Raw genomic sequence first — 20,257 nt, 5'->3', positions numbered from 1 at the left:
GCTGTGTTCACTGACACCATCCAGAGTAATTAACAAGATTTGTAGTTGCACCATCAGGAAGTGGCCGGACAATAATCAGCCAACATTTTGCCTGGAATGTGTCATGTGATGCAGTCGACACGATCGAGTGGGGCAGTACAAGGGGCCCGACTCTGGGGCACTTCCGTTACGATTCTGCGAGATGTTAACCATAACCCTGGCACTTACCAACACCTTCATGAAGGTAAGCGTGCAGGTGCAGCAGGCGGTTAAGGTGGCAAATGGTATGTTGGCCTTTGTAGCGAGAGGGTTCGAGTACAGGAACAAGGATGTCTTGCTGCAGTTGTACAGGGCCTTGGTGAGACCACACTGAAGTAAGATATTAAAATTGAGCGTAACAGGGCACGTTTAGTAGAACGCAATTGCAGCCACAGAATGTGTAAAGATGAAATGTACTAATTATTCGTATGTTTAATTGCAGAAATGACCATACCAGTTTAGAGAGATGAAACTTACAAAAAGAGACACTGACATAACCCTTTCCTGGAAAACGAAACTTAGTAGTGGCCAGGAGAGGAATGACTTGTTTCTCAGAAATCACATGTCCTGGATGACTCATTTCCAAGAAATCAGAGGGTCTACAGGCCCCTTCAGTGAAAAGTGAAACTTATCCTATAGGCTATTTTGTATGAGTTAGACACACCTAGTTAGTGATTAATGTATAGACTTTTAAATCGATTGGACCTCTGGAGTAGGAGGTCTTGGAAAACGTGTATAACTGTGTGAATCTCAAGAGGTTCGGTGGAGTGGGGGCCTTGTGTGGGGACACAAGAGACCTATCTCCCCAGGCCTGAATAAACCGTTTTGACTTCAATTATTGGGTCTGTCTTTCTTACAACAAGCCAGTGACGTCGACCATGTATATCACTTGGTCCGCACTTTGGGGGCTTACATCACACACCTTGAGTATTGTGTGCAGTTTTGGTCGCCTTTTGGTGGGACTATCCCATGAGGAAGGATGTTCTTGCCATGGAGGGAGTGCAGCGAAGATTCACCAGGCTGAAACCGGAGATGGTAGGAATGATGTAAGAGGAGAGATTGGGTCGATTAGGCTAATATTCGCTAGAGTTTAGAAGAATGAGAGGGAATCTCATTTAAACTTAGAAAATTCTAACAGGACTAGACAGAATAGGTGCAGGAAGGATGTTCCCGATGGCGGGGGAGTCCAGAACCAGGGGTCACAGTCTAAGGATATGGGATAAGCCATTTAGGACAGAGATGAGGAGGAATTTCTTCACCCAGAGAATGGTGAACCTGTGGGCAGTTGAGGCCAATTCATTAAATATATTCAAGAAGGAGTTAGATATATTTCTTAAGGCTAAAGGGATCAAGGAATATGGGGAGAAGGCAGGGACAGGATACCGAGTTTGGATGATCAGCCATGATCTCAATAAATGGCGGAGCAGGCTCGAGGGGCCGAATGGCCTACTCCTGCTCCTATCTTCTATATTTCTATGTTCAGGAGGGAGGGTTTGAAATCCTTTGTGTGCAAAGTGAGAATTTTTTTTTTTTTTTTAAAAGGCTGTGTTTAGTTACACCGCCGGTACAATGAATGACAAAGTGCAATGTGTCATTTGATGCGGTCAGGCTATAGATTGACAGTGCTCAGTGCTACAGTGAAGTTCTCTACATGGCTAAATGCAGAACCGAACAACGTACAGCGCTTCAGCACAACACTAATGCAGCACTAACACTCGGGCCGGGCTTGAGCGACCTCACGCGCATGCAGGTCATTGGCCTGGCAGCAGTGTCAAGATATACTCATTCTCGGGGTGTGGGCGGCGGTGGCAAGGCCAGTATTTGGTGGCCCATCCATAGTTGCCCAAATTTACATGTAGATTTACCTCAGTGACAGGCGACTGCCTACAACACAGCTTACTGGCATTTTACACACGAAACTTAAAGCAATCAGTACCAGAAAATGTTTGACTCGTTAATGGTCCTGAGGGATCCTGTAACCCGTCAGCTTCCATCTCAGGTTCTGAATCCATATCTGAAAGTTGAGAGCAATTATTACAGATTATATCTCATGAAAGGTATTCTTTAACCATCAGAAAGAAATAGCCATTCTGGTGCCGTTCAATGCTACTTTCTTATACCAGGCACAGCTAAATAACTAGCCGATAGATTTGAAGAATGTGTGCAAAGCACATTTTGCTGACTGCAAACACCTCAAGTTCAAGAGTTTCGTTTGTAGCAAAGGAGGGACACAGATACAAAGTGCTCAGACTTTATGAAGAGAAATTAGGCCGTGCAGCATAAGGGAGCTGAACTAACACCAGCAGAGGCAGGACAATAAAGAAGTATTTCAGTGATCATGGCATTTCAACTGTGCATTAGAATTCACATCCTTCACTTTACCCTGCTCAGCATCTCCCTGCAACGGCATCAGAGTTCGCTAATTCAAGCTAATGGCCCAGAAATTCGGGTCTCCATGGGTGAATACACACGGGGTACTCACCCGTAGGCCCAATGGAAGTGCCGGTTTCCTGCATGCACTGCGCATGCGCGGGAAACCGGCACTTCCGTTCCTCTGAACGAAGGGGTTCAGAGGTCGAACGCGTGCACAGGAGGGGCATCGAACTTCCGTCTTTTTTACAGGTTTTCCCGGGAACGTAAGCCTGCAGAATTTAGAAATGTAAAAAGCAGGCATAAGGCCTGCTTTTTACAAGGTAAGTAGTGAATTAATTAAAATTAAAACATTTTTTCCACAGGTTTATTATTTTTAAATACTTTAAAGCAAGGTAAGTTTATTTTTAGCCCCGTTAGAAAATAAAATAATTTTTACAAAAATTTAAATTATTGTTTATGTAATTTATAGTTTATTTTAAAAATGTGATTTTTTAAAAAATGTATTTGAAGATTTAGTGCTATGACCAATACTGCAGAAATACTCGCCATGCCAAAGTGATCAGATTTTGTGGATCAATTTATCAATTCATGATTGAACTCATCTTACTATTCTATTATACTTTATTATTGTATTTTGCTATTTAGCTAGAAAAGAGAAGGCGGAGGGGTGACCTATTGGAGGTCTTTAAAGTTATGAAGGGGTACAATAGGGTAGATGTAGAGAGGATGTTTAGAAAGGGAGGTAGAACAAGTCCAGGGAACTACACACCAGTTAGCTTATCATCAATGGTAGCAAAAATAATGGAATCTTTACTGAAATATGCAATAGAAAAACATCTGGAAACCGAAAATATAAAGAATAAAGAACAGTCAGCACGGATTTCAAAAGGGGAGCTCTGACAAAAGGTCATCGATCTGAAACATTAACCCTGTTTCTCTCTCCACAGATGTTGCTTGACCTGCTGAGTATTTCCAGCATTTTCTGTTTTTATTTCAAAAGGGGAGGTCTTGTTTGACCGACCTTTTTGAATTCTTTGAAGAAGTAACAGAAAGAGTAGACAAGGGTAATGGAGTAGATGTAATATATTTGGATTTTCCAAAGGCCTTTGATAAGATACCGCATAGTAGACTCATGACTAAGGTCAGAGCATGTGGAGTCAGGGGACAATAGCAGAATGGATAGCAAGCTGGCTACAGAACAGAAAACAGAGAATAGGGATTAAGGTTGCTACTCAGACTGGGCTGGGATCACTGTTGTTCACAATTTACATAAACGAGAATCGGAGGCACAATTTCAAAATTTGCAGACAACACTAAATTTGGAGGGGGCGGATTGGGGCGGAGGGGGGTGTGGAAATTATGTGCATCTTGTTGCTCAACAGATGAGGAAAGTCAATGATGTGAATAAGTCTTGACAGCACTTCTTGTCAGACTTATGAATGGAGCATTCCCTGCTCCGATTGGCTCCCCATGGCCCACGTGATCCCAGGGGACGCACCGAACTAACTGCGCCCCTGGGATACGCAAGCACTGCGCGCCGGCAGCTGGACCAGGCCCTGGATCGGAATTCCACTGGGGCCCACAGCTCAACGGCCGGCGCGCAAGGTAAGTGCAGGTCGGGGGCTTGCACCCGCGGGAAGCCCCCGACCCGAATTTCTGGGCCATTATCTGTACAAAACATAAGCAATGATTATATTTAACAACCTTTTGTTTATTTCTATAAATCCTTTGTGATTTCTAAAAATGGTTCTGAGGGTGTGACTCCTTTAAGAGCCAGTTAAACTGTTTTCTGTAGACTTGTATTGAATGGAATGGGGAAAATCCCCACTATAGGCAATTTCTTTTGGTTGAAAAATCTAAAGTGCTTTTAAGAGGAGTGGGCTAGGTTTTGGATTCAGGAGCGTATTACCTTCATCTGCAGGAGTCTGAGGTGACACTGTAAAATCTTTGTTCTTTTCAGGCTGGTTCCCATCTGAAAGCAGATTGCAAACATTAACAGCTAAAAATCAATGATCATCAGGCCAGTTTTCCTCCGTGGCAAGTAGCAGAACAAATATGTTTGCTGAAACATTTTACTGTCCCTCCCTTCTCTCCTGAAGATGGATTGCACCAAAGGTGCTGCCCACCCTTCGATACCTCACCCAAGAAGTCCATTCTTCAAGTGTGAGCTAAACAGAAGTGTCTGTGGGCAGTCTGACTGCGAGGGTTGGGTGGGGGGGTACATGACAGCCAAGTGCTAGTCACACCATACCTGATAGCTGGATACACAACACAAAACTGTTCATTTCACACACCTGCAGCAAACTATTTGACCATGAACAGCCTCACAGCTATGACCAATACTGCAGAAATACTCGCCATGCCAAAGTGATCAGATTTTGTGGATCAATTTATCAATTCATGATTGAACTCATCTTACTATTCTATTATACTTTAATTATTGTATTTTGCTATTTAGCTAGAAAAGAGAAGGCGGAGGGGTGACCTATTGGAGGTCTTTAAAGTTATGAAGGGGTACAATAGGGTAGATGTAGAGAGGATGTTTAGAAAGGGAGGTAGAACAAGTCCAGGGAACTACACACCAGTTAGCTTATCAATGGTAGCAAAAATAATGGAATCTTTACTGAAATATGCAATAGAAAAACATCTGGAAACCGAAAATATAAAGAATAAAGAACAGTCAGCACGGATTTCAAAAGGGGAGCTCTGACAAAAGGTCATCGATCTGAAACATTAACCCTGTTTCTCTCTCCACAGATGTTGCTTGACCTGCTGAGTATTTCCAGCATTTTCTGTTTTTATTTCAAAAGGGGAGGTCTTGTTTGACCGACCTTTTTGAATTCTTTGAAGAAGTAACAGAAAGAGTAGACAAGGGTAATGGAGTAGATGTATTATATTTGGATTTTCCAAAGGCCTTTGATAAGATACCGCATAGTAGACTCATGACTAAGGTCAGAGCATGTGGAGTCAGGGGACAATAGCAGAATGGATAGCAAGCTGGCTACAGAACAGAAAACAGAGAGTAGGGATTAAGGTTGCTACTCAGACTGGGCTGGGATCACTGTTGTTCACAATTTACATAAACGAGAATCGGAGGCACAATTTCAAAATTTGCAGACAACACTAAATTTGGAGAGGGCGGAGGGGGGTGTGGAAATTATGTGCATCTTGTTGCTCAACAGATAAGGAAGGTCAATGATGTGAATTGTGCTTCCAGTGTCGACACTCCCAGGTTAAGCGTAGCATTGCTTAGATGCTTCCTCTGCCTCTACTCCAAGCCTCTCTAATTCCCACACCAAACATACTTATTGCCTCTCTGAGTGAGATGGCTAACTGTTCTAAATGCTAAGCAGTTTGTGCACTGGATCCCAGCTACTGGGCACCATCAGTCTGGCCTCCCTTCAAAGCCAAGTTGCACCTTAAAAGTTTTGCTTGAATCCTTTTACCATCACAGCGACATTACTGACCAAGCTTCAGACTACTGACGATTCAGAAATGACACACCTGGAGACTCCCTTTCAAGGTTGGTATCATCGGAATAGTCCATCTTCTCTGGCTCTGTGTGGAAAGGCAAACCGGAAACATTTGAACTCTACTGACAATAAAATCTGTCAAATTACTCAAGGCTGCATGGAAATTTTCTGTTGCTAAGTGCAACAATGGATGTTTGGCATCCGCTTGAACCAAAGCAGAGCAAATCAACACATTTATATAAGTAATAAATAGTATGGAGTGCCCGAGGGCTGCCTTGGCAGCCATTTTCTAGTCTGAGCACGAGGGGAATCAATGGATGGACTGCCCTGATGTCTCAAATTTAAAATTCTCATCTTCGTGTTCAAAACCATTCATGGCCTCGCCCTTCTGTATCTCTGTAACCTCTGTAACCTCCTCCAGCCCTAGCTGCGCCCCTAGCCAAGCTGTTCCAGTACAGCTACAACACTGGCATCTACCCGGCAATGTGGAAAATTGCCCAAGTATGTCCTGTCTACAAAAAGCAGGACAAATCCGACCCGGCCAATTACCGTCCCATCAGTCTACTCTCAATCATCAGCAAAGTGATGGAAGGTGTCGTCGACAGTGCAATCAAGCAGCACTTACTCAGTAATAACCTGCTAACTGACGCCCAGTTTGGGTTCCGACAGGGCCACTCAGCTCCTGACCTCATTACAGCCTTGGTCCAAACATGGACAAAAGAGCTGAACTCAAGAGGTGAGGTGAGAGTGACTGCCCTTGACATCAAGGCAGCATTTGATTGAGTGTGGCATTAAGGAGCCCTAGCAAAACTGAAGTCAATGGGAATCAAGGGGAAAACTCTCCATTGGTTGGAATCATACCTAGCACAAAGGAAGTTGGCTGTGGTTGTTGGAGGTCATTCATCTCAATCACATGACATCACTGCAGGAGTTCCTCAGGGCAGTGTCCTAGGCCCAACCATCTTCAGCTGTTTCATCAATGACCTTCCCTCCATCATAAGGTCAGAAGTGGGGATGTTCGTTGATGATTGCACTGTTCAGCACCATTCGAGACTCGTCAGATACTGACGCAGTCTGTGTCCATATGCAGCAAGACCTGGACAACATTCAGACTTGGGCTGACAAGTGGCAAGTAACATTCGCACCACACAAGTGCCAGGCAATGACCATCTCCAACAAGCGAGACTCTAACCGTCTCCCCTTGACATTCAATGGCATTACCATCGCTGCATCCCCCATTATCAACATCCTGGGGGTTACCATTGATCAGAAACTGAACTGGACCAGCCATATAAATACTGTGGCTACAAGAGCAGGCCAGAGGCTGGGAATTCTGTGGCGAGTGTCTCACCTCCTGACTCCCCAAAGCCTTTCCACCATCTACAAGGCACAAGTCGGGAGTGTGATGGAATACTCTCCACTTGCCTGGATGAGTGCAGCTCCAACAACACTCAAGAAGCTCGACACCATCCAGGACAAAGCAGCCCGCTTGATTGGCACTCCATCCACCACCTTCAACATTCACTCCCTCCACCACCGGCGCACTGTGGCTGCAGTGTGTACCATCTACAAGATGCACTGCAGCAACTCGCCAAAGCTCCTTCAACAGAACCTTCTAAACCTGCGACCTCTACCACTTAGAAGGACAAGGGCAGCAGACGCATGGGAACATCACCACATACAAGTTCCCCTCCAAGCCACACACCATCCTGACTTGGACCTGTATCGCCGTTCCTTCACTGTCGCTGGGCCAAAATCCTGGAACTCCCTTCCTAACAGCATTGTGGGTGTACCTACACCATATGGACTGCAGCAGTTCAAGAAGGCGGCTCACCACCATCTTCTCAAGGGCAATTAGGGATGGGCACTAAATGCAGGCCTAGCCAGCCAGCGACGCCCACATCCCATCAATGAATTAAAAAAAAACCTCCGAGGACTCTGCGTTCCTCCAACTCTTGCCTCTTGTGCATCCCCCACTCTTCATGCCTTCAGCTGTCTAGGCTCTGGTCTCTGGAATTCCCTCCCCAAACCTCTCCACTTCTCTCTTACCCTTCAAGACACTACTTAAAATCTACCTCCTTGACCAAGCGTTTGGTCACTTGTCCTAATGTCTCCTCCTTTGTCAATTTTTACCTGATTACACACTTTTGAAGCACCTTTGGACATTTTACTACATTAAAGGCGCTATAAAAATGCAAGTAGCTTTTGTTTAGTGCCTAAACATTTTCCCTGGAATTTATATTTACATATTTACAAAAACAACTAAAAATCAATGTTGCAGTCGCTCCCAGATGTGCCAATACCGGGATTGGGCCATGACTTCCGATTCCCTACACCAGTAACAGGAGGACCATCGGACTCTTTATGGAGATATCTCCCAGCTGAGGCTCCATCTTAAACAAAAAAGAAAGCTAAAAGATATAAACTGATTCAACTGGAAACGAATCGTAGGTAGAGGGAAGGAGACACAATGAAAAAGGGAGAAAGTTCTAGATAAACAGAGAAGTGCAGAAACGACAAGAGAAAATCAGTGAGGCCGACAAAGAGAAGGCGCAAAAGCGTAGGGAGGGGGGGGGGGGGAAGAGATGGAAAGAATTCCAGAGAGAAAAGCAGGCAGTTATAGGAAGAGACATAGGCCTAAAAATTCAGTTGCTTTGCGCCTCCCATTAGTGCCCTAGAGCGCGATAACGGGGCGCAAAGCAACTAGCGCCCGGGCGCCGCCAACACCTCCCGCGAAATTCAGCCCCGGTAACCGTTAACGCCCCGCAGCGCTGCGCTACCGTGATTTTCGGTAGTGCCCCCCCGACTTACCGCCGGACGGTATGTCCGATGGGGTCAGGGGGGCCTACCTGCGGCCGGGGTAGCGCTAATTAAAGGGAAGGTGCCAGCCGGCCATTTTTGTTGCTGGCCACCTGCCAGCACCTGCTCCCTCTACTGTCCCCGGCCTCCTCTGAAGCCCCCCTGCGGAGTGCCGGCTGCGCTCCATGAGCCCAGCACTTCTTTTGAGTGCCGGGCTCTTTTGTCAGCACTCTGGTCCCTGGTGGCCCAGCTGGGCCCCGGATTGCACTGCACAAGGCCCCTCCCCTTTAAGAAGGGGAGGAAGGCCTGCAGTACCACGGCGTGACATGCCGCAGCGATATTCACTCGCTTCCAGTAGCACCCTGCTTCCCTCTTGGGGCGCTACCGATGAATTTCGGCCGCCGGGGCGTTAATCTTTTTAAATAGTGCCCCGGCAAAGTTAGCGCCCCAAAGGGGGCGCGACTCAATTATTCCCCCATACAATGAATGATTCCGTCTGTTTGTATGGGAGATTAGCTGGTAACAACTGTGTGTTTGCTACAACAATGTCTAGGCGTAATTCATCAGCTACATTTTTCACACAGTAGCACAAGGAATATTTAGCCTCTTCCCAAAGGCAGAAAGGGACAACTGATCTTCTGTATAATTGTTCTTCTTAAATGAAGTGTCCACTGCAGGATTACCACCCTTCCCTTTCAAGTAAAATTTGTATCTTTGGAAAATATGGATGGCCTCTTATACTGTTTGGTGCCCAAACTCAGGCTGAGGATCAGGTGTTATCTCTGAAACCAAGAGCTGCCACATTTACACAGCGATAGTTGCAAAGGGGGCTCTCACAGCCCCATCCTCAGCCTTTATTCTGTCCCAATTTTCTCCCATTCTGAAGCCAGTGATTTGTATTGGAATACCCTTGTCTGCATCTCAGCTAAGTGCCATTCTTCATCTGCAAAACTCGACAGTGTCAGCAGGCTACATGACTATGAGGCCATTAAATCAGCTATGCACAAATTGGCTGCCGCGTTTCCTACATTACAACAGTGACTCCACTTCAAAAGTATTTCATTGGCTGTAAAGGCTTTGGGGCATCCGGTAGTCGTGAAAGGCGCTATATAAATGCAAGTCTTTCTTTCTCTATAATGTAAGTCTGTTGGTCCAATATGTCTGAATGGGGGAGTCAGGCTGTGTGCTTTTTTGGGTGCTCTTTGGTCTGGTAGTCCAGTTACTGTTTTTAATCTAAAGGCCTCCAAGCTCTGTACAGCAGTTACTGTTGGCAGGGGCTTCGGCTGAGAGTAAGTTTTTGGTGGGACTATCCCATGTGCTTTTAAAAAGCGCAAGCTTGGAGTGGTGAGGTGAAGCAGCTGCAATGCTCTGTGCCACAGTGTGGTAGGGTGCGGGCTTGCTGTTGTGCTCAGCTGATGGTGCGTTTCTGAGCTAGACTGTAAGGAGTTGCTGAGCAGAGGCTAGGAACGTCTCCTGTTTGTAGGGGAGGGGGTGAGAAGAGTGGGAAATAGTCACCCAGGGCGACTCGAGCACATCCTTATGACTGCTACGGATCAGCACGGGGCAAGGCCTTGGCAGCTGGTTATCTGCTCACTTCGCTTGTGTGGCATAAACAAACCTGCAGAGGTTAGAAATGAACTAATCAGCAATCAGAAAGAATGTACCTTTTGGAGATTTCTTCGGAGGTTCTGCTGATTCTGAACCCGGTCCATAATCTGACACAGAACCTGAAAGGGAACAGCAAGCATCACAACTAGAATCATACCCACCTCTTCCAAATTTCTGTACTTTTTCCCCCTCTTATCCTTGCTGGCACTCATGACAAATAAACAAAGGCTTACTTTGTGAGGTGGAGAGGGGGGAAAGCGAGGGGATAGAATGAGATAACAGAGGTTTTCGAACTGGCTGCCCTGGACCCAAAGAGGCCCACAAGGAAATCATAAGTAGTCAGCTCGTGGAATGTGAAGGGGTGGGGGGTCAGCGAGGTTGTCAGACTTCTGTCCATCTCGTATCAGATTTCTGGATTTGTTAACTTACTTTTTTTTCTGAATACTAATAAAATATGTCTTCTGCCCTGTTGGCACTGTTTTACTTTGGGCAGCTGATGCTATATTTCAGGAGATAGAACAGGAGGTCTCCGATGAGGAAGCTCATGGCACCTGTACTGTTTATTTAGTTATGGAGTGATTATTTGCACGGCGTTTTTCACTCCCTCTGCACATGCGCGCCTATTTGGTACTGAGCACTCGATCCGGTCGCGCACGCAAAGTATTAAACGGTGTGCCTGCTGCGGCCTGTACCGCCACACTTTCCTCAGCTCCGTATAAAGACGGTCAGGGGATCAGATGGGGGGAGGGGAGGAGAGGAGATCGAAGGGGGCGGCAGAGCGGATCGAACAGGGAGGAGAGAGGGGATCGAAGGGAGAGAGAGGGAGGGGATCGAAGGGAGAAAGAGAGGAGGGGATCGAAGGGAGAAAGAGAGAGAGGAGAGGGGATCGAAGGGAGAGAGAGAAGAGAGGGGATCAAAAGGAGAGAGGGAGGGGATCGAAGGGAGAGAGGGGAAAGGATCAAATGGAGAGGGGGGCAGGGATTGAAGGGGGTGAGGATCAAAAGGGAGAGAGCGCGAGAGAAGCGCGAGGGGATCGAAGGGAGGAGCGCGAGGGGATCGAAGGGAGGAGCGCGAGGGGATCGAAGGGAGGAGCGCGAGGGGATCGAAGGGAGGAGCGCGAGGGGATCGAAGGGAGGAGCGCGAGGGGATCGAAGGGAGGAGCGCGAGGGGATCGAAGGGAGGAGCGCGAGGGGATCGAAGGGAGGAGCGCGAGGGGATCGAAGGGAGGAGCGCGAGGGGATCGAAGGGAGGAGCGCGAGGGGATCGAAGGGAGGAGCGCGAGGGAGATCGCAGGGAGGAGCGCGAGGGAGATCGCAGGGAGGAGCGCGAGGGAGATCGCAGGGAGGAGCGCGAGGGTGATCGCAGGGAGGAGGGAGAGGGGGACCGAAGAGGGGAGGGAGAGGGGATCGAACAGGCTAGCCAGTCCCCACTCTACAGAGGGCTAGCCAGTCCCCACTCTACAGAGGGCTAGCCAGTCCCCACTCTACAGAGGGCTAGCCAGTCCCCACTCTACAGAGGGCTAGCCAGTCCCCACTCTACAGAGGGCTAGCCAGTCCCCACTCTACAGAGGGCTGCATGGCGCCAATTTGTGCCAGTGGTTGTGAACCTGTAGTCACGCGTGGCTCACTATCAGCAGGGTCTGTAAAAATTCCCGTCTGCTAGGGGAGTGAGGTCTCCACATTGAGCAGCCTCCCACCTCGCTTGGACTCTGAAAACACTTCACACCAAGCCAACCCAACCCAGCAATTGACTTTGGGCCCCTTCAAATATACGTGACCCGATTAATGGGCACCGCAGGATCCTGCGGGGTGCTGTAGCCGTTTCTCTGAGGCTGAATTTGACAAATCCGCAGCATCGACTATTATACATAATTTGAGCTGCAGGGTTGGTTTAGTGAGGCGCATTTCAGTCAGCGAGAGCGGGCGAGGGGGAGGTAATTGCACGAGATGTCACTGGCGGAGTTTTCGTTATTTTAGCCTGGGAGCTGGTTATCTGCTCACTTCGCTCATGTGGCAGGAACAAACCCGCAGAAATTAACTAATCAGCAATCAGAAAGAATGTACCTTTTGGAGATTTCTTCGGCGGTTCTGCTGATTCTGAACCCGGTCCATAATCTGACACAGAACCTGAAAGGGAACAGCAAGCATCACAACTAGAATCATACCCACCTCTTCCAAATTTCTGTACTTTTTCCCCCTCTTATCCTTGCTGGCACTCATGACAAATAAACAAAGGCTTACTTTGTGAGGTGGAGAGGGGGGAAAGCGAGGGGATAGAATGAGATAACAGAGGTTTTCGAACTGGCTGCCCTGGACCCAAAGAGGCCCACAAGGAAATCATAAGTAGTCAGCTCGTGGAATGTGAAGGGGTGGGGGGTCAGCGAGGTTGTCAGACTTCTGTCCATCTCGTATCAGATTTCTGGATTTGTTAACTTACTTTTTTTTCTGAATACTAATAAAATATGTCTTCTGCCCTGTTGGCACTGTTTTACTTTGGGCAGCTGATGCTATATTTCAGGAGATAGAACAGGAGGTCTCCGATGAGGAAGCTCATGGCACCTGTACTGTTTATTTAGTTATGGAGTGATTATTTGCACGGCGTTTTTCACTCCCTCTGCACATGCGCGCCTATTTGGTACTGAGCACTCGATCCGGTCGCGCACGCAAAGTATTAAACGGTGTGCCTGCTGCGGCCTGTACCGCCACACTTTCCTCAGCTCCGTATAAAGACGGTCAGGGGATCAGATGGGGGGAGGGGAGGAGAGGAGATCGAAGGGGGCGGCAGAGCGGATCGAACAGGGAGGAGAGAGGGGATCGAAGGGAGAGAGAGGGAGGGGATCGAAGGGAGAAAGAGAGGAGGGGATCGAAGGGAGAAAGAGAGAGAGGAGAGGGGATCGAAGGGAGAGAGAGAAGAGAGGGGATCAAAAGGAGAGAGGGAGGGGATCGAAGGGAGAGAGGGGAAAGGATCAAATGGAGAGGGGGGCAGGGATTGAAGGGGGTGAGGATCAAAAGGGAGAGAGCGCGAGAGAAGCGCGAGGGGATCGAAGGGAGGAGCGCGAGGGGATCGAAGGGAGGAGCGCGAGGGGATCGAAGGGAGGAGCGCGAGGGGATCGAAGGGAGGAGCGCGAGGGGATCGAAGGGAGGAGCGCGAGGGGATCGAAGGGAGGAGCGCGAGGGGATCGAAGGGAGGAGCGCGAGGGGATCGAAGGGAGGAGCGCGAGGGGATCGAAGGGAGGAGCGCGAGGGGATCGAAGGGAGGAGCGCGAGGGGATCGAAGGGAGGAGCGCGAGGGAGATCGCAGGGAGGAGCGCGAGGGAGATCGCAGGGAGGAGCGCGAGGGAGATCGCAGGGAGGAGCGCGAGGGAGATCGCAGGGAGGAGCGCGAGGGAGATCGCAGGGAGGAGCGCGAGGGAGATCGCAGGGAGGAGCGCGAGGGGATCGAAGGGAGGAGCGCGAGGGAGATCGCAGGGAGGAGCGCGAGGGAGATCGCAGGGAGGAGCGCGAGGGTGATCGCAGGGAGGAGGGAGAGGGGGACCGAAGAGGGGAGGGAGAGGGGATCGAACAGGCTAGCCAGTCCCCACTCTACAGAGGGCTAGCCAGTCCCCACTCTACAGAGGGCTAGCCAGTCCCCACTCTACAGAGGGCTAGCCAGTCCCCACTCTACAGAGGGCTAGCCAGTCCCCACTCTACAGAGGGCTGCATGGCGCCAATTTGTGCCAGTGGTTGTGAACCTGTAGTCACGCGTGGCTCACTATCAGCAGGGTCTGTAAAAATTCCCGTCTGCTAGGGGAGTGAGGTCTCCACATTGAGCAGCCTCCCACCTCGCTTGGACTCTGAAAACACTTCACACCAAGCCAACCCAACCCAGCAATTGACTTTGGGCCCCTTCAAATATACGTGACCCGATTAATGGGCACCGCAGGATCCTGCGGGGTGCTGTAGCCGTTTCTCTGAGGCTGAATTTGACAAATCCGCAGCATCGACTATTATACATAATTTGAGCTGCAGGGTTGGTTTAGTGAGGCGCATTTCAGTCAGCGAGAGCGGGCGAGGGGGAGGTAATTGCACGAGATGTCACTGGCGGAGTTTTCGTTATTTTAGCCTGGGAGCTGGTTATCTGCTCACTTCGCTCATGTGGCAGGAACAAACCCGCAGAAATTAACTAATCAGCAATCAGAAAGAATGTACCTTTTGGAGATTTCTTCGGCGGTTCTGCTGATTCTGAACCCGGTCCATAATCTGACACAGAACCTGAAAGGGAACAGCAAGCATCACAACTAGAATCATACCCACCTCTTCCAAATTTCTGTACTTTTTCCCCCTCTTATCCTTGCTGGCACTCATGACAAATAAACAAAGGCTTACTTTGTGAGGTGGAGAGGGGGGAAAGCGAGGGGATAGAATGAGATAACAGAGGTTTTCGAACTGGCTGCCCTGGACCCAAAGAGGCCCACAAGGAAATCATAAGTAGTCAGCTCGTGGAATGTGAAGGGGTGGGGGGTCAGCGAGGTTGTCAGACTTCTGTCCATCTCGTATCAGATTTCTGGATTTGTTAACTTACTTTTTTTTCTGAATACTAATAAAATATGTCTTCTGCCCTGTTGGCACTGTTTTACTTTGGGCAGCTGATGCTATATTTCAGGAGATAGAACAGGAGGTCTCCGATGAGGAAGCTCATGGCACCTGTACTGTTTATTTAGTTATGGAGTGATTATTTGCACGGCGTTTTTCACTCCCTCTGCACATGCGCGCCTATTTGGTACTGAGCACTCGATCCGGTCGCGCACGCAAAGTATTAAACGGTGTGCCTGCTGCGGCCTGTACCGCCACACTTTCCTCAGCTCCGTATAAAGACGGTCAGGGGATCAGATGGGGGGAGGGGAGGAGAGGAGATCGAAGGGGGCGGCAGAGCGGATCGAACAGGGAGGAGAGAGGGGATCGAAGGGAGAGAGAGGGAGGGGATCGAAGGGAGAAAGAGAGGAGGGGATCGAAGGGAGAAAGAGAGAGAGGAGAGGGGATCGAAGGGAGAGAGAGAAGAGAGGGGATCAAAAGGAGAGAGGGAGGGGATCGAAGGGAGAGAGGGGAAAGGATCAAATGGAGAGGGGGGCAGGGATTGAAGGGGGTGAGGATCAAAAGGGAGAGAGCGCGAGAGAAGCGCGAGGGGATCGAAGGGAGGAGCGCGAGGGGATCGAAGGGAGGAGCGCGAGGGGATCGAAGGGAGGAGCGCGAGGGGATCGAAGGGAGGAGCGCGAGGGGATCGAAGGGAGGAGCGCGAGGGGATCGAAGGGAGGAGCGCGAGGGGATCGAAGGGAGGAGCGCGAGGGGATCGAAGGGAGGAGCGCGAGGGGATCGAAGGGAGGAGCGCGAGGGGATCGAAGGGAGGAGCGCGAGGGGATCGAAGGGAGGAGCGCGAGGGAGATCGCAGGGAGGAGCGCGAGGGAGATCGCAGGGAGGAGCGCGAGGGAGATCGCAGGGAGGAGCGCGAGGGAGATCGCAGGGAGGAGCGCGAGGGTGATCGCAGGGAGGAGGGAGAGGGGGACCGAAGAGGGGAGGGAGAGGGGATCGAACAGGCTAGCCAGTCCCCACTCTACAGAGGGCTAGCCAGTCCCCACTCTACAGAGGGCTAGCCAGTCCCCACTCTACAGAGGGCTAGCCAGTCCCCACTCTACAGAGGGCTAGCCAGTCCCCACTCTACAGAGGGCTAGCCAGTCCCCACTCTACAGAGGGCTGCATGGCGCCAATTTGTGCCAGTGGTTGTGAACCTGTAGTCACGCGTGGCTCACTATCAGCAGGGTCTGTAAAAATTCCCGTCTGCTAGGGGAGTGAGGTCTCCACATTGAGCAGCCTCCCACCTCGCTTGGACTCTGAAAACACTTCACACCAAGCCAACCCAACCCAGCAATTGACTTTGGGCCCCTTCAAATATACGTGACCCGATTAATGGGCACCGCAGGATCCTGCGGGGTGCTGTAGCCGTTTCTCTGAGGCTGAATTTGACAAATCCGCAGCATCGACTATTATACATAATTTGAGCTGCAGGGTTGGTTTAGTGAGGCGCATTTCAGTCAGCGAGAGCGGGCGAGGGGGAGGTAATTGCACGAGATGTCACTGGCGGAGTTTTCGTTATTTTAGCCTGGGAGCTGGTTATCTGCTCACTTCGCTCATGTGGCAGGAACAAACCCGCAGAAATTAACTAATCAGCAATCAGAAAGAATGTACCTTTTGGAGATTTCTTCGGCGGTTCTGCTGATTCTGAACCCGGTCCATAATCTGACACAGAACCTGAAAGGGAACAGCAAGCATCACAACTAGAATCATACCCACCTCTTCCAAATTTCTGTACTTTTTCCCCCTCTTATCCTTGCTGGCACTCATGACAAATAAACAAAGGCTTACTTTGTGAGGTGGAGAGGGGGGAAAGCGAGGGGATAGAATGAGATAACAGAGGTTTTCGAACTGGCTGCCCTGGACCCAAAGAGGCCCACAAGGAAATCATAAGTAGTCAGCTCGTGGAATGTGAAGGGGTGGGGGGTCAGCGAGGTTGTCAGACTTCTGTCCATCTCGTATCAGATTTCTGGATTTGTTAACTTACTTTTTTTTCTGAATACTAATAAAATATGTCTTCTGCCCTGTTGGCACTGTTTTACTTTGGGCAGCTGATGCTATATTTCAGGAGATAGAACAGGAGGTCTCCGATGAGGAAGCTCATGGCACCTGTACTGTTTATTTAGTTATGGAGTGATTATTTGCACGGCGTTTTTCACTCCCTCTGCACATGCGCGCCTATTTGGTACTGAGCACTCGATCCGGTCGCGCACGCAAAGTATTAAACGGTGTGCCTGCTGCGGCCTGTACCGCCACACTTTCCTCAGCTCCGTATAAAGACGGTCAGGGGATCAGATGGGGGGAGGGGAGGAGAGGAGATCGAAGGGGGCGGCAGAGCGGATCGAACAGGGAGGAGAGAGGGGATCGAAGGGAGAGAGAGGGAGGGGATCGAAGGGAGAAAGAGAGGAGGGGATCGAAGGGAGAAAGAGAGAGAGGAGAGGGGATCGAAGGGAGAGAGAGAAGAGAGGGGATCAAAAGGAGAGAGGGAGGGGATCGAAGGGAGAGAGGGGAAAGGATCAAATGGAGAGGGGGGCAGGGATTGAAGGGGGTGAGGATCAAAAGGGAGAGAGCGCGAGAGAAGCGCGAGGGGATCGAAGGGAGGAGCGCGAGGGGATCGAAGGGAGGAGCGCGAGGGGATCGAAGGGAGGAGCGCGAGGGGATCGAAGGGAGGAGCGCGAGGGGATCGAAGGGAGGAGCGCGAGGGGATCGAAGGGAGGAGCGCGAGGGGATCGAAGGGAGGAGCGCGAGGGGATCGAAGGGAGGAGCGCGAGGGGATCGAAGGGAGGAGCGCGAGGGGATCGAAGGGAGGAGCGCGAGGGGATCGAAGGGAGGAGCGCGAGGGAGATCGCAGGGAGGAGCGCGAGGGAGATCGCAGGGAGGAGCGCGAGGGAGATCGCAGGGAGGAGCGCGAGGGAGATCGCAGGGAGGAGCGCGAGGGAGATCGCAGGGAGGAGCGCGAGGGAGATCGCAGGGAGGAGCGCGAGGGGATCGAAGGGAGGAGCGCGAGGGAGATCGCAGGGAGGAGCGCGAGGGAGATCGCAGGGAGGAGCGCGAGGGTGATCGCAGGGAGGAGGGAGAGGGGGACCGAAGAGGGGAGGGAGAGGGGATCGAACAGGCTAGCCAGTCCCCACTCTACAGAGGGCTAGCCAGTCCCCACTCTACAGAGGGCTAGCCAGTCCCCACTCTACAGAGGGCTAGCCAGTCCCCACTCTACAGAGGGCTAGCCAGTCCCCACTCTACAGAGGGCTGCATGGCGCCAATTTGTGCCAGTGGTTGTGAACCTGTAGTCACGCGTGGCTCACTATCAGCAGGGTCTGTAAAAATTCCCGTCTGCTAGGGGAGTGAGGTCTCCACATTGAGCAGCCTCCCACCTCGCTTGGACTCTGAAAACACTTCACACCAAGCCAACCCAACCCAGCAATTGACTTTGGGCCCCTTCAAATATACGTGACCCGATTAATGGGCACCGCAGGATCCTGCGGGGTGCTGTAGCCGTTTCTCTGAGGCTGAATTTGACAAATCCGCAGCATCGACTATTATACATAATTTGAGCTGCAGGGTTGGTTTAGTGAGGCGCATTTCAGTCAGCGAGAGCGGGCGAGGGGGAGGTAATTGCACGAGATGTCACTGGCGGAGTTTTCGTTATTTTAGCCTGGGAGCTGGTTATCTGCTCACTTCGCTCATGTGGCAGGAACAAACCCGCAGAAATTAACTAATCAGCAATCAGAAAGAATGTACCTTTTGGAGATTTCTTCGGCGGTTCTGCTGATTCTGAACCCGGTCCATAATCTGACACAGAACCTGAAAGGGAACAGCAAGCATCACAACTAGAATCATACCCACCTCTTCCAAATTTCTGTACTTTTTCCCCCTCTTATCCTTGCTGGCACTCATGACAAATAAACAAAGGCTTACTTTGTGAGGTGGAGAGGGGGGAAAGCGAGGGGATAGAATGAGATAACAGAGGTTTTCGAACTGGCTGCCCTGGACCCAAAGAGGCCCACAAGGAAATCATAAGTAGTCAGCTCGTGGAATGTGAAGGGGTGGGGGGTCAGCGAGGTTGTCAGACTTCTGTCCATCTCGTATCAGATTTCTGGATTTGTTAACTTACTTTTTTTTCTGAATACTAATAAAATATGTCTTCTGCCCTGTTGGCACTGTTTTACTTTGGGCAGCTGATGCTATATTTCAGGAGATAGAACAGGAGGTCTCCGATGAGGAAGCTCATGGCACCTGTACTGTTTATTTAGTTATGGAGTGATTATTTGCACGGCGTTTTTCACTCCCTCTGCACATGCGCGCCTATTTGGTACTGAGCACTCGATCCGGTCGCGCACGCAAAGTATTAAACGGTGTGCCTGCTGCGGCCCGTACCGCCACACTTTCCTCAGCTCCGTATAAAGACGGTCAGGGGATCAGATGGGGGGAGGGGAGGAGAGGAGATCGAAGGGGGCGGCAGAGCGGATCAAACAGGGAGGAGAGAGGGGATCGAAGGGAGAGAGAGGGAGGGGATCGAAGGGAGAAAGAGAGGAGGGGATCGAAGGGAGAAAGAGAGAGAGGAGAGGGGATCGAAGGGAGAGAGAGAAGAGAGGGGATCAAAAGGAGAGAGGGAGGGGATCGAAGGGAGAGAGGGGAAAGGATCAAATGGAGAGGGGGGCAGGGATTGAAGGGGGTGAGGATCAAAAGGGAGAGAGCGCGAGAGAAGCGCGAGGGGATCGAAGGGAGGAGCGCGAGGGGATCGAAGGGAGGAGCGCGAGGGGATCGAAGGGAGGAGCGCGAGGGGATCGAAGGGAGGAGCGCGAGGGGATCGAAGGGAGGAGCGCGAGGGGATCGAAGGGAGGAGCGCGAGGGAGATCGCAGGGAGGAGCGCGAGGGAGATCGCAGGGAGGAGCGCGAGGGAGATCGCAGGGAGGAGCGCGAGGGAGATCGCAGGGAGGAGCGCGAGGGTGATCGCAGGGAGGAGCGCGAGGGAGATCGCAGGGAGGAGCACGAGGGGATCGAAGGGAGGAGCGCGAGGGAGATCGCAGGGAGGAGCGCGAGGGAGATCGCAGGGAGGAGCGCGAGGGTGATCGCAGGGAGGAGGGAGAGGGGGACCGAAGAGGGGAGGGAGAGGGGATCGAACAGGCTAGCCAGTCCCCACTCTACAGAGGGCTAGCCAGTCCCCACTCTACAGAGGGCTAGCCAGTCCCCACTCTACAGAGGGCTAGCCAGTCCCCACTCTACAGAGGGCTAGCCAGTCCCCACTCTACAGAGGGCTAGCCAGTCCCCACTCTACAGAGGGCTGCATGGCGCCAATTTGTGCCAGTGGTTGTGAACCTGTAGTCACGCGTGGCTCACTATCAGCAGGGTCTGTAAAAATTCCCGTCTGCTAGGGGAGTGAGG

At 50.8% G+C, this 20,257-nt stretch overlaps 1 protein-coding gene and 1 long non-coding RNA gene across 3 annotated transcripts in view; one reads left to right on the top strand and one right to left on the bottom strand.

The window, feature by feature from the left end:
- Positions 1 to 853, top strand: part of LOC147121758 (uncharacterized) — a 61,703-nt gene extending 60,850 nt beyond the window's left edge. Inside the window, exon 4 of the long non-coding RNA XR_015077616.1 lies at positions 461 to 853. This is a non-coding gene — a long non-coding RNA (uncharacterized LOC147121758). The remainder of the gene's footprint in view (positions 1 to 460) is intronic.
- The window catches only part of LOC147121757 (torsin-1A-interacting protein 2-like), a 79,517-nt gene that overhangs the window by 42,943 nt on the left and 16,317 nt on the right, over positions 1 to 20,257 (bottom strand). Inside the window, exons 5-12 of one of the 2 annotated variants that reach the window (XM_085982251.1) lie at positions 18,614 to 18,676; positions 16,490 to 16,552; positions 14,459 to 14,521; positions 12,335 to 12,397; positions 10,328 to 10,390; positions 5,896 to 5,949; positions 4,301 to 4,363; positions 1,955 to 2,032 (exon numbers count right to left, since the gene is read on the bottom strand). In XM_085982251.1, coding sequence (XP_085838377.1) covers positions 1,955 to 2,032; positions 4,301 to 4,363; positions 5,896 to 5,949; positions 10,328 to 10,390; positions 12,335 to 12,397; positions 14,459 to 14,521; positions 16,490 to 16,552; positions 18,614 to 18,676 — 510 coding nt within the window. The remainder of the gene's footprint in view (positions 1 to 1,954; positions 2,033 to 4,300; positions 4,364 to 5,895; positions 5,950 to 10,327; positions 10,391 to 12,334; positions 12,398 to 14,458; positions 14,522 to 16,489; positions 16,553 to 18,613; positions 18,677 to 20,257) is intronic. The other variant, XM_085982250.1, reaches the window with a different exon arrangement.

Source organism: Somniosus microcephalus, chromosome 3 (assembly GCF_052327205.1).
Source record: "Somniosus microcephalus isolate GS21.2 chromosome 3, FLI_Smic_1.0, whole genome shotgun sequence".
Classification (NCBI taxonomy): domain Eukaryota; kingdom Metazoa; phylum Chordata; class Chondrichthyes; order Squaliformes; family Somniosidae; genus Somniosus; species Somniosus microcephalus.
The sequence above is the reverse complement of the archived record's forward strand: the minus strand, read 5'-3'. Positions and strand labels throughout refer to the sequence as shown.